General features: G+C 45.4%; 1 protein-coding gene across 22 annotated transcripts in view; it reads left to right on the top strand.

The window, feature by feature from the left end:
• NRXN1 (neurexin 1) overlaps positions 1–12,447 on the top strand; it is a 1,147,673-nt gene that overhangs the window by 705,283 nt on the left and 429,943 nt on the right. For 3 of the 22 annotated variants that reach the window (XM_024118777.1, XM_024118776.1, XM_024118774.1), the window contains exon 1: positions 5,304–5,562. The exons of 18 other annotated variants lie outside the window; for them this stretch is intronic. In XM_024118777.1, coding sequence (XP_023974545.1) covers positions 5,304–5,562 — 259 coding nt within the window. Of the gene's footprint in view, positions 1–4,447; positions 5,563–12,447 lie in introns of those variants that run through there. One more of the 22 variants, XM_024118775.1, reaches the window with a different exon arrangement.

The raw sequence follows: 12,447 nt of genomic DNA, 5'->3' as shown, positions 1-12,447 counted from the left end.
GCAGGGGAGGGTCAACCACTCTTCCAAGCGTTTCCACAGGTCCTAGTGGATTTAAGATGCAGACCAACTTCTGTTACAGAAACAGACACTTATTAATAAGTAGGTACAAAATCTTACAGCATGTTCTGGAAGCTTGATGAAGTTCCAGCTCTTGGTTCTTTTAGGTACCCCAAAGTGTCTTGCAAATAGGTTTTCTTAAAGCAAATATGGCAATATTTCAGTGGCAGCATCCAGATCATCATCTGTCAGAATTAGGTGATTAAGGTTTGTTAGGGATCAATGATAGCACCCACTTCATATGGTTTTGTGATGATTAAATGAGCTCATACATTTACACCTCTCAGAGTTGTGCCAGTTATGAATGTATTCGTTCTTATTATTACTAATATGACACCATTCCTTATAGTAAAGGGTGAAAGGCCTTATAGATTCATATACTCTATTCAAATAGAAGCAAAGCATGTTTACAAAAAGTTTGGCCAGTCCACATATCTTGAATGTTAATGATTTCACCAAAGAGAACCCACCCCTAACCTCCATTAACCAACTGACAAGCCATTTATGTCAACGATGATAATCTGTTTCCAACATACATTATAATTAATGAACAAAGCCACATCATGATTGGAGATGATGATAACTCAAGACTTCCAGAAGTCACCTCTGACTTCTGTAATTCTGGCTGAGATGTTGGAGCGTACATTCCTGATGAAAGCAACCAACCTCCTGAGACACAGAACTGCACTAACACACATTTATATCACATTGTCCATGCTGCAGTATTTAAGAGTAAATTACAAGCAGCCGAGCACCATGTCTCCTCCAACCAATTTTTTACTCACCTGAGAACAATTTGTCAGTGCTCCCTCAGTTTCCTTTATTTTATTTTTAATAAATTTATTTATTTTTGCTGCATTGGGTCTTCGTTGCTACGCCTGGGCCTCTCTCAAGTTGCAGCTAGTGGGGGCTACTCTTCGTTGCAGTGCGGGGTCTCATTGCGGTGGCTTCCCTTGTTGCGGAGCACGGGCTCTAGGTGCACGGGCTTCAGGAGTTGTGGCTCACGGGCTCTAGAGCGCAGGCTCAGTAGTTGTGGCCCACGGGCTTAGTTGCTCCGCGACATGTGGGATCTTCCGGGACTAGGGATCGAACCCGTGTCCCCTGCTTTGGCAGGCGGATTCTTAACCACTGTACCACCAGGGAAGTCCCCTCAGTTTCCTTTAGATAATACACTTCCAGCCAAAGAACTGACCAGCTGAAGAGACATGAAGAGTAAGCGCAAGCTTTATTTGCTTCATCCAGATTAGGCATGAGTCTGCTCACAGGACTTTTCTCCACTGCCTAGACAGAGAATTTGCTCCTTGTTCCACCATAACAGCCATTTATAACACATATTGCAGCATCAGTATCACAGAATCCACCCAAGAACCTCCTAGGTACTGCAAAGGTGCCTTAGACATCTACCTGAAAACACAACAGCTACAATTTCTTCTTTCAAGGCAGCCATAAATATTTCCTCGTTAGCCCTTGAGACTCCAGTAAGACCGAGATTTCTGGCCTATGCCTTCCCTAACCCTACCTTTATCTCCCAAGGCCTAAGACAATACAAGACAGTCAGAGGAGTCTTTTCTTCATTTTCTTCCAAGAGAATGCTCTTGGAAAGGTTCATCAGAATCTTCTACATTTACTCTATTCCTATGGCTTTAATTTATACAAATCATTCCCCAAATTCTCCCAGCCCCATCCTTCCCTGTACATTCAAGAAAGTAACAAATACAGTCAATCGCTGTTATTCATGGGTATGACCTCACCTCCTCACTAAAATTTGTAACCCCCAAATCAATACCCATGGCACTGAGGCGGTTATTAACAGACATGCACAGAGTGTCAAAAAGAGTCCCCAACACCCACGTTCCCAGTTGAGGTCAAACAAGGCAACGCTCTGCCCTCTTGTTTCAGCTCATACTGTAAACAAACATCCTTTGTGTGGTCTATTTAGTACCATATTTTTCACATTTTTGTTCTTTTCGTTGGTGATTTTGCTGTTTAAAATGGTCCCTAAACATAGTGCTGAAGTGCTGTTTAATGTTCCTGAGCAAAGAAAGCCATGGTGTGTCTTACAGAGAAAATAAGTATGTGAGTTGAGCTTCGTCCAGGCTTAAGTTATAGTGATGTTGGCTATGAGTTCAATGTGAACGAATCAACAATATATATTCAATAAGATGTCTTTGAACAGAAAACACATAAACTAAGGTTAAATATCAATCTGTTGATGAAAATGTTGTGACCAGAGGCTTGTAGGAACCTAAGCCGTAGGAGCAGTGGATTGGTATTCCTATTTCAGTGTTCACAGTGATTTAAGAGACTACCTTATGTTTCACAAATGGCTGGGCACTAGAGGGAGTACAAATGAAGATTTGTCTCCTCTCCCCTTCAGGAATCTACCATCTAGTTAGGGAGGGAAGGACAGATCATCACCATAGATGAGGGTATCAGGGAACAATGCAGTGCTCTACCTTTCTATAGATGGAAGGGAACCAAATGAATGATATAGACCAATCAGCTGGAATATGTTAGACCTATATGGAAGGAGAGACAGACTGCCTGCACTGTGGGGAGCGTTTGGTATATTTTAAAGCACTCTCTCATTAAATATTACATTATATCCTTCCTGCCCTGTGGGATTGTCAGGAAAGACAGGGACATGACTATTTTATAAAGGAAGCCATGGAGCCTTGGGGAGAGGCTAAATAACAAATGCGACGTAACCAGTAAATGGCAGCGCCAAGAAGGCAGCCCAGGTTTCTCGACTCCTAATCCAGTGCTCCTCTTTTATCCCTTTGAAGCTTACTGGATATTTTAAAAATGAATATTCACAACCCTTGACTAATGAATTAAAAAACACACGCTAAAAGATAACAAAAAGAGGAGGAAATGGCCTGGGGATAAGGACGGGAACAGACCACAGTGGAAAGTGCAGGATTTACGTTCTGTTGGTCTTTGAGCAGTTGTGGGAGGGAGACAAGGCGTGTTTAAGTAGATAAAAGCACCTTCTCTAGCATGCCTAAGCTGTCTCGATTAGGGAACTACTGAAGTATTAAATTTTTAGTAGAATAACATAAACTTTTCCCAAGGATGTGAGGTGCTGGATTGCTACAAATTTGGTTTGGTGGCCCTTGGACACTGGTAACATAGTGACCATCAGAGTCCCAGGGTTGACTATTTGAATGAACTAGGAAGCAATATGTAAGTCTAAATGAGCACTTTGGTGAGTGGCTGATTTGTATCAAATCCTTCTAGAGCTACTTTTTCAGGACACGACTTTGTATTTGTTGATGTAAAGGATTATATGGACAGGAGCCTGTGAGAAGTGGTACCTAGTCAGAGTTGTTTTCCTTTGTCTTTAAGTAGGAATAAAAACAAAAAATGTCCAGCCACTAATCATGTCATAGTTTTTATCATCTTTTAGAAACCAGGGAACTGTTTTAATCACAGTTCCAAATCCCGTCTGCTAGCCTCCAGTGACTGTGGTCCTCCTCGCTAAGTCCACTTGCCGTGCTAGACTTTTACTCTTAGTTTTGTGTTGGCTTTGCTGGTCTTTTTTCCAGGATACATGGCTTTCAGTTAAATATTCTTCATTTCACCAGTAGAATATAATGTCCCCTCTTCTTTGGAGGCACTAGATTTAAATTTCCTGATGTTATTTTCCTTATGAAACATGGTAAGAGAAAGGCAGAACTCCACCCTTATAAGAGATCATCATAGCTGGGCTTCTATAGAGATCTTGGGGGTTCTTAAAGATTCCTAAAATGTTTGACCAAAACACAAGCAATCTCATTCATCCTGTTTCTCTCTTCTGCTGTCCTCTTTCTCACCTGTCTCCTTTTTTCCTTTTTATTCTCTTTCTCTTCCTCAGCTGCCAAATTTACTCATTCTTTTTCTTCCTTGTGTATTTTGATTCCCTGCACTTCTACTGCCTTATGTGAGGTATGATATTGTAGTGGGAACGAGGGCCCTTTGTTATGAGTAATATGTGTAATTAACAGATCATCAAAACTGATGCTTGAGTAGATGGTGTCAAGCCATATTTAGCAGACTGGGTTTGAACACCTGGCAGAACAAGTTTGGTCCAATAAAAAGAGCAGAATTCTTTCCCTTTTAAGAGCTCTCAAGACACTGGTTACATCTAAACCATAGGGGTAGGGGAAGGGTGCCGTTTGCCGTTGTAATTCAGACGGAGGGATCACCTGGCAGAGGAGGGAGCGTTGCTTTTTTAGGTGTTCCCCGCATCGCCGTACACGTGTCCCTTTGGTGTGTGGAGAATGCTTGAGAGAGGCAAAGCGGGGCGATTTCTGTGGGAAGCTAGACCAGCCTCCCTCGTTACATAGGCTCGTCCTCTGCATTGCATCCGAGCTCCAGTGATTTGCTGTTTGGAGACTGCAGATTTGCATAGAGCCCCTCGCTTCGCCAGCGTGTGTGGTTCTTCTTTTCTTTTCTTTTCTTTTTTTCTTTTTCCTTTTCTTTATTCCCCCCACTCCTTTGTGTGCTTCTGCTTTTCCCCAGCTCTCTTTCCCCCGTTCGATCCCCGCTTCCTTCATAAGGGTGCACTCTTCCCTCTGAACCCCTCGCCGGGCGTAAGTGTCAGGAGGCGGCAGACGCGGAGATTGCCTCGGGAGCAGGCGATGCGCGCCGCTGCTCCGCGCGCTGCCCGGGGGAGGCTGGCGCGAGCGGGCGAGCCGGCCCGGGCTGAATGGAGGGACGGGGCGCCTCGAGTCCATGGGGTCTGCTTCTCCGTTGAAAGGAGGTTGGGCCGGCGAAGTGGCCTCCCCAGTCCCCCCACACAATGCTAAATGGATTTACCTAGTGGATTCGCGGTGGATGGCTGTCATGTAGAAGTGAGGACCCTCCGGGAGGAGCTTTAAACCATTTCCCCGCTCCCCACCCCCCCGGCACGCACTCTCGCCCGAAACTCTTTGGGAGTATCTCTCGAGAACCTGGAGCCCCGGAAATCTGGGAGCAGCCGCCCGCTCCGTGCTTGCTCTTCCCCGGGGCTGCCTTTTCGGACAAGCCCCCATCAGCTGCATTCACCTCGGCTATGTTTCGGATTCTTTGGGGTGCGAGGCACGGCGGACTCCAGGACCCCGAGAAGACTGTCCGAAGGAGGGAGAGGATGGGTGCCCTGACGCGGTGAGGCGGCCAGCCCCGCAGCCCACCCTGAGCCGCCCGCTGCTCCCCGGCGCCCTCTCCCCTCACCGCGCCCCAAACTTTGCCTCCCGCGGCGGCTGCCCCTCGGCGGGCGCCCAGCCATGTACCAGAGGATGCTCCGGTGCGGCGCCGAGCTGGGCTCGCCCGGGGGCGGCGGCGGCGGCAGTGGCGGCGGCGGCGCAGGGGGGCGCCTCGCCCTGCTCTGGATAGTCCCGCTCACCCTCAGCGGCCTCCTGGGAGTGGCGTGGGGGGCGTCCAGTTTGGGAGCGCACCACATCCACCATTTCCATGGCAGCAGCAAGCATCATTCAGTGCCTATTGCAATCTACAGGTCACCGGCATCCTTGCGAGGTGGACACGGTGGGTCTGCGATGTCAAGTTCTCGCGGGTTTTACTCCCTCGCGCCCCCCTTTCGACCCTGCGCTCGCTTCTCGGCCCTTAGGGCTCGGAGAAATGGGAGCGCGAGAAAGAGAGGTGCATTTGGGTGTGTTGGGTGGGAGCCACTTATCTCTTTGAAGACAATAGAAAGGGGTTGGAGGAAGGCGTCGCGGGTGTTTGCGGTGAGGGGTGGGAGGGGCGTTCCTTGTCAGGGTGCCGGGAGAGAGACGTGGGCACCTATTAGAAGACCATCCTGGGCCCCGCGGGAAGGGGGCGTTTCTAGCGAGAAGGTCACTCGGCGTGGCCGAGTGCGGAGCCGGGCTCAGCCTAGGGACCTGAGCTCCTGAGAGAGGAGGGCTCTGCCGAACCTTTTGTCTGTGCTCCGTGTGCTGCCCCACCTCCTGCCCATTTTCCCTGGTCTGGGGGAGGGAGAGGTTCCAGCCCGCACGTTCCTCCAAGGAGTGCTCAGACTGCAGTGTCGGTGAAGTGGCAGGTCCCGGGACTCACTAAACTGGAGGCTAATTCCATTTTCCCCCACCTCTTCCCTTAATTGGAGAAAGTAGGAGGGTGATGGAGGCACCCTCTCTAGGGCCTGCCAACTCCTACCCAGTTTAGCGGGGACCTCTGAACACCATCCCCTTTCCGTCATCCCACACACTTACTTCTTTTTGGATCATGTCTGAAGGCTGCTGGGATAAGGGAAGTCCTGCTTCCTCCCTCCTCAGAGTATAGTGCTTCCCAAGGAGGGCAGGTGGGGCAATGCTGGCTGGTCTAAGCCAGGAGGTCTGCCTGAAGGAGGAGAAGTTAGAGCAGAGAGAAGCTGTTCTCCTCACTGGGAATTCCTTTCTAAAGAGCAGAGTGTGGAGACAAGCCTTGTTTGGCAGGTTTCTTCTCCAGAATGACCAGCAGTGTAAGGCCAGGTTCCTGGCATCTTCAGATAAATGCCTATTTCAGATTCCCTGAATTGCCAATAAATAAAACATCAACTGTTTTTTGTGAGTCTTCCCCCACTCCCAATTCTTCTTCTTCCCCAGTGTAAAGTCCGCTGCTTTAAAAAGCAGGGTGAAAGTTATGGACGCTCTTCTTTTCACATCTCTTTCCCCCTCTTTTGCTTGTAGGGCCCCTTTCCCTTTCAGACTTGGTTCCTCTCTGGATCCTTTGCCCCTTTCCCTAGGTAATTCCTCTCCCCCAGCAGCTGCTAGTTATACTGGGATGGCCCCCTTCCCCAGGGACTGGCTTCCCTCACAGTGGGCCGGGGAATCCCTTCCTTTCCTCTTCCAGTTCCCTCTCAAGGACTCTCTCCAGTTAAGCAGTGCCCAGGCTGGAGACATGAGTGACGCCTCCAAAGGGGGCTTTTATGGAAAAAGTGACAGAAAGGATAGATCCCTCAGAAACAGCAAGGAGTTGCTGTTGCTCTCCCCACTCGCTCACAGTATTCTGGGAGCTTATTGCTCCCTTTCCCGGGTGCAGTTCTCACCCCACTGCCTGGCCTTTGTGCAAAATTGTGTGAGTCCTGGGGGAGGGAGGCGAGCCCGGGCACATGAGGGGCAGACAGAGCGTGGGTGCGGTGAGCCAGATGGGGGTATTCAAGGGGGTTGGGCGCTTAATTGTACCAGTGGGAAGCACTTGGCTAATAATCTCATATGCATATTAACTTCTCATTTTCTGTGGCTCTGCCTCTCTCCCGAGGGATGTGGCTGAAAAGGGAGAGCTCCCGGGGGACGTGGGGAGAGGAGAAGACCAAGGGAACCCTGCCGCAGAGAGGACACCTGTCCTCTCACCTCTGTAGCTTCTACCCCAGTCAGGCCCACGTCTGCTGGTCTCTACAAACATTTCCTTCCCTCCAGAATATAGGGATTGTCTCTGTACGTGAATGAGGAACCAGGCATATCTGTCGCTGGGAAAGAGAAAGGATAGATGGATAGTGGAGGAAAGGGTATGTGAGCAGCGGTTGTGATTATTCTTTTGGGTCGGAAAACTTTCTCTTTCCTTTGAAGGTTCCATAATATGGTCGTGTTTGTTACTTTTTGAAACTCTCCCCACCCTGCTCACACACACTTTTGGAGGAAGCTTTCTGATTCTTTCTTTACCCCCGCTGTTTTTTTTTTTTTTTTTTTAATCATAGTAGCAAACTTACCTGTCAGTAGCCAACCTCTGCCGAATAAAAGCCGGTGTGAATTTTTCACACTTCATCTCTTGCCTCCCTTGAAAAAAGGGAAAAAACTCTGGCTAGAGAACAACCCAAGAACATTAAAGATGAAATAAGCCTCTGAGGGTGGGGGATGGAGAGATGGGAGTGAGGTGGGGTTCCAGAGGGGCTGAGAGCGGGGCAGGCAGGGTGATGGCTTAAAAGAAACCTGATAAGAAAGAGGTGATGGTGAATGTGTTGGGTCAGTAAACTCCTTGAATATTCAGCTAATTAGACAAAGGGCCCACAAGGAAATAATCTTTGAGCCTAATAGATGAGGGTGAAGGGAAAGCACAAAGGTGAACGACAACATGATAAATTCCTGGCTGAAAATCAAGGCAGGTGTAAATGAGGTTTGGTTAAAAATGTGAGACTGTGGCCAATATACGTATGTAGATGAACACACGAGCTACCCTGTTTGCTTATAGTAGAATTTCTTGGAGTCATAAGACATTTTTCTCATAATAGGGAAAGAATATATGTGCTTGAATGTGTAAAAGAAAAATCATGTGTGGTGTATTTTATGGAACAAAATTTAGCCTACCTTCTATGTTTTGAAAACTGCTGGGTTGACTATCCAGGTCCATTCTTCTTCATTTTCTCCTCATGCCATGCTTCATTTGCACTATTATGAGGTGTCACTTACAAGGATTGCAGGGTGCTGAAAGCACTCATGGCTACCCTGAGTATCTTTGTGCAAGCTGACCCAGTTGCAGAGATTATGATGAGGATTTTTTTTTTTAATGCATATGAGAAGCAGGTTTTGAGATCACTGCAGGATCCCATTTTATTTTGCAGGTACTTAAAAATATAAAGGTTGAAAATACCTCTATAGAAAAATTGAATTTTCCTAGTCAAATAAATGGAGAACTGTGGGACTGTAAATGATAAAAAGCAAGCCTGCTTGTAATTAAGACTGCTACTTAAAGCCAGCGAGAGTTCAGAATAAAGCAGTGTGTTCAGTTGGTATTGCTTTAGAGATGTGCCATACGTGCCAAACATAGAATGATGTCAGTGCAATGCTCAATTCCATCTCTGCTCCTGGCTTGCCTAAGTACCTCTGCATACTTTCAAGAATTAGCTTAGAGCCTCCCAATAATTTCAGGACATAAAGGAAGGAGAAAACCATCATAGCAATGAGCACACCAGTGCCAGCCGTTCTCCTCCCACAAATATGAGCTCCAGAAATTATACTGCCTTGATTAGCTTTTACTATTAAAGGGCAAAGGGGCTTTCCCAGAAGGAAATGTTAACAGATTTTAAAAGTGTGGTTTATAATTGAGGTAGCCCAATGCCGTTCTATGAGGAAAATAATTGTATCTTAAATTTATGTTTCTCTTTCTGAGGCACTTTCACACACATACTAAACTTCTAAAAGGAGTGGGGGCTTTTGGAGGGAATTTGAATATCCTTTTTCTTGTAGGGTGAGGCACCAAAAAATGGAACCAAATCTCTGCTCGGAGTCAAAGAGGAATTACTGATGGAATCAACTCGGCATGGCTCTTAGCCCAGAGCAATTCCATGAGCTCAGAGGTTTTGAAACTTGAACTGAGAGGGTCCTCCATGTGCTTTCATGGTTGATCTCTTGGAGTAGAAATCATTACAAGGAGCAGGGCCTCACATTTTGCTTCCAGCGTGTATTAACAATAGTGAATCCTGTGAGAGAGGCTGATGGCATCTGCCTGGCGTCCCATGGATCACTTCATTGATTCTGAGGAGGTTTTCGTTTTTCTTTTGTTTTTCTCACAAGCAGGAGGTTGCTGTTTGATAGAGTGATCCCTTTGCTCTTTTGTCTAGCAACCAAGAGAGTTAGCAACGCCTTTCAAAATATACTTGACTTTACTGTGCTGAAGAAAAATTTAGCTTTTCTGGTCATTAATTCCTATGCGTTACCCAGAACATTTTTGGCAATGAATATTCTGCTGTAGTAGATATTCCTACCACACACCTCTTCCTTACTTTGGCTTATTGGACAAAAATGTGCATCACTGCAATGATTTTTTTAAAATTAATTTATTTGTTTTTAGTTTTGGCCGTGTTGGGTCTTCGTTGCTGCTCCCGGGCTTTCTCTAGTTGCGGCGAGCGGGGGCTACTCTTCCTTGCGGTGTGCGGGCTTCTCACTGCTGTGGCTTCTCTTGTTGCAGAGCACGGGCTCCAGGCACGCGGGCTCAGTAGTTGTAGCTCGCAGGCTCTAGAGCACAGGCTCAGCTGTTGTGGCGCACGGGCTTAGTTGCTCCGCGGCATGTGACGTCTTCCAGGGCCAGGGATCGAACCTGTGTCCCTTGCATTGGCAGGTGGATTCTTAACCGCTGCGCCACCAGGGAAGCCCTGCAATGATATTTTAGACAAGATGGTCTGCTAACATTCCTGGAAGAATCTTTGAATTAATTATGGTCCAAGTAATCCAAGACTCTAAGGTCTTGGTTGCCCTCAACTTTAATATATTGATTTCTTAGATTGTGCATTCATTCATTTGGTAAATATATGATATTATAATATGTGCATGTTTTTGTGTTTGTGCACCAGGTACCATGAAAGGTCAGGTAATAAGGGGGATGATGGGAACAGAGGTGAGAGAGGAGGAGCTAATATACCCAAGCACGACCATCAAATATTTTTGCAATTTAGTTCCCAAAGTACAAGCTAGTGTTAGAAAGAGTTAATCTTTTTTTTTAAAAAATAAATTTATTTATTTATGTATTTATTTTTGGCTGCATTGGGTCTTCGTTGCTGCTCGCGGGCTTTCTCTTGTTGTGGTGAGCAGGGGCTACTCTTTGCTGTGGTGTGCGGGCGTCTCATTGCGGTGGCTTCTCTTGTTGCAGGGCACGGGCACTAGGTGCGCGGGCTTCAGGAGTTGTGGCGCACTGGCTTAGTTGCTCCGCAGCCCAGGGCTTGAACCCGTGCCCCCTTCATTGGCAGGCGGATTCTTAACTGCTGCGCCACCAGGGAAGTCCCAGAAAGAGTTAATCGTTAAACAAACAAACAAACAAAACCTGCCCTTTGAAAACAAGTAGCCTCTGAGCATAAATACAAAAACCATAAAGTTTATATAGGTGTAGCAGTCATCTGGGACTCAACGTGAAATGATCTGATAAAAACATCAACATAGTGAATTTCAGCTACATCACTTTGTATTATCCTTTAATATTAATGTTCTAGAAAGAGCTCCTTGCACAATTGCTTTCCACCAAGTTGCTGCATATATTTCCTCTAACAAAACATAGAGCCTTTTATTTTTAAAATAGAGATAAGGCTTGTTTTACAAAGGTATTTAAGACAGGGAATTCATTGATTTAAATTCTCACTAATGTATAAGTAACTGAGGCAGCTTGGTCTGGTGAAGATAATTCTCAAAAACATATCTGTGTGAAAATTTGGCCACTGCCACTTACTAGCATTGCGTAAATTTACTAAGCTCTGTATCCTCACTAAGACTGTTTTTTCAATCTATGAAATGAAAATACAATGAGTTACACCTCAGTGAAGAATAAATGAGACCATGAATTTGATAAGTGCCCAGATGACAATAGGCCCCCAATAAATGTTTGTTTAAAAAAAGACATTTAGATTGTTTCCACATCTTCGCTATTATGAAGGGTGCTACAATAAACATTGGAATGCTAACATATCTTCAAAATCCTGATTTCAATTCTTTTGGATAAATACATAGAAATGGGGTTGCTGGATCAAATGGCAGTTCTATTTTTAATTTTTTGAGGAACTTCCATACTCTTTTCCACAGTGGCTGAACCATTTTGCATTCCTACTCATGGTGATATCTCGTCCTGATTTTGATTGAATATGTAAATAAAATGTGGAATATACATACAAGGGAATATTATTCAACCTTAAAAAAGAAGGATATTCTGTAGTATGTGATAACATGGATGAACTCTGAGGACATCATGCTGAGTGAAATAAGCGAGTCACAGAAAGACAAATACTGCATGATTCCAACTTATATGAGGTATCTAAAATAGTCAAATTCATAGAATTAGAGGGTGGAATGGTGGTTGCTAGGGGCTGGAGAAAAGAAGAAATGGGGAGTTGCTAATCAACAGGCATAAAGTGTCAATTATACCGGATGAGTAAGTTCTACAGATCTGCTGTACAACATGGTGACTAAAATTAACAATACTGTATTGTACACTTAAAATTGTGCTAAGAGGGTAGAGCTCATGTTAGGTGTTCTTACCATGATAAAATACAATTTTAAAAAATTAGAAGAGATTTCAGAGAGAAGGCACGTCTAGTGGGAAAAAACAGACCTTGAAATCAGGAGACCTGAGTTCTAGTTCTGATTCAACCAGCAATTAACTGTGTGACTTCCGGAATTCAGTTTCAGCTTTGAACATCAGTTCTCTCCTAGCTCTAAAGTATGAGGAGCACATTCCTCTCATTTTAGAGATGTGAAAGCAGAGCGCTAAGTAATGTGAGTGAACTGGACTCATAGAGTCACAGCAAATTAGTAGCAGCGTGGGAAGTAGAGCTCATATCTTCTAACTCATCTTCCTCCTTGTTTAGAATACTCTTCCTGGAAGCCTGCGCTCCAGCAGTGAGGAGGGGCTACACTAGTTTATCCACAGTTTTCCCTGAACTCTGTATAACCTAAGGCAGTTCTTTTTAGCTGATTAACTAGGATTAGAACCTTGGTCTTTTTTTTTTTTTTTTTTTTTTTT

Source organism: Physeter macrocephalus, chromosome 12 (genome assembly GCF_002837175.3).
Source record: "Physeter macrocephalus isolate SW-GA chromosome 12, ASM283717v5, whole genome shotgun sequence".
Lineage (NCBI taxonomy): Eukaryota > Metazoa > Chordata > Mammalia > Artiodactyla > Physeteridae > Physeter > Physeter macrocephalus.
The sequence above is the reverse complement of the archived record's forward strand: the minus strand, read 5'-3'. Positions and strand labels throughout refer to the sequence as shown.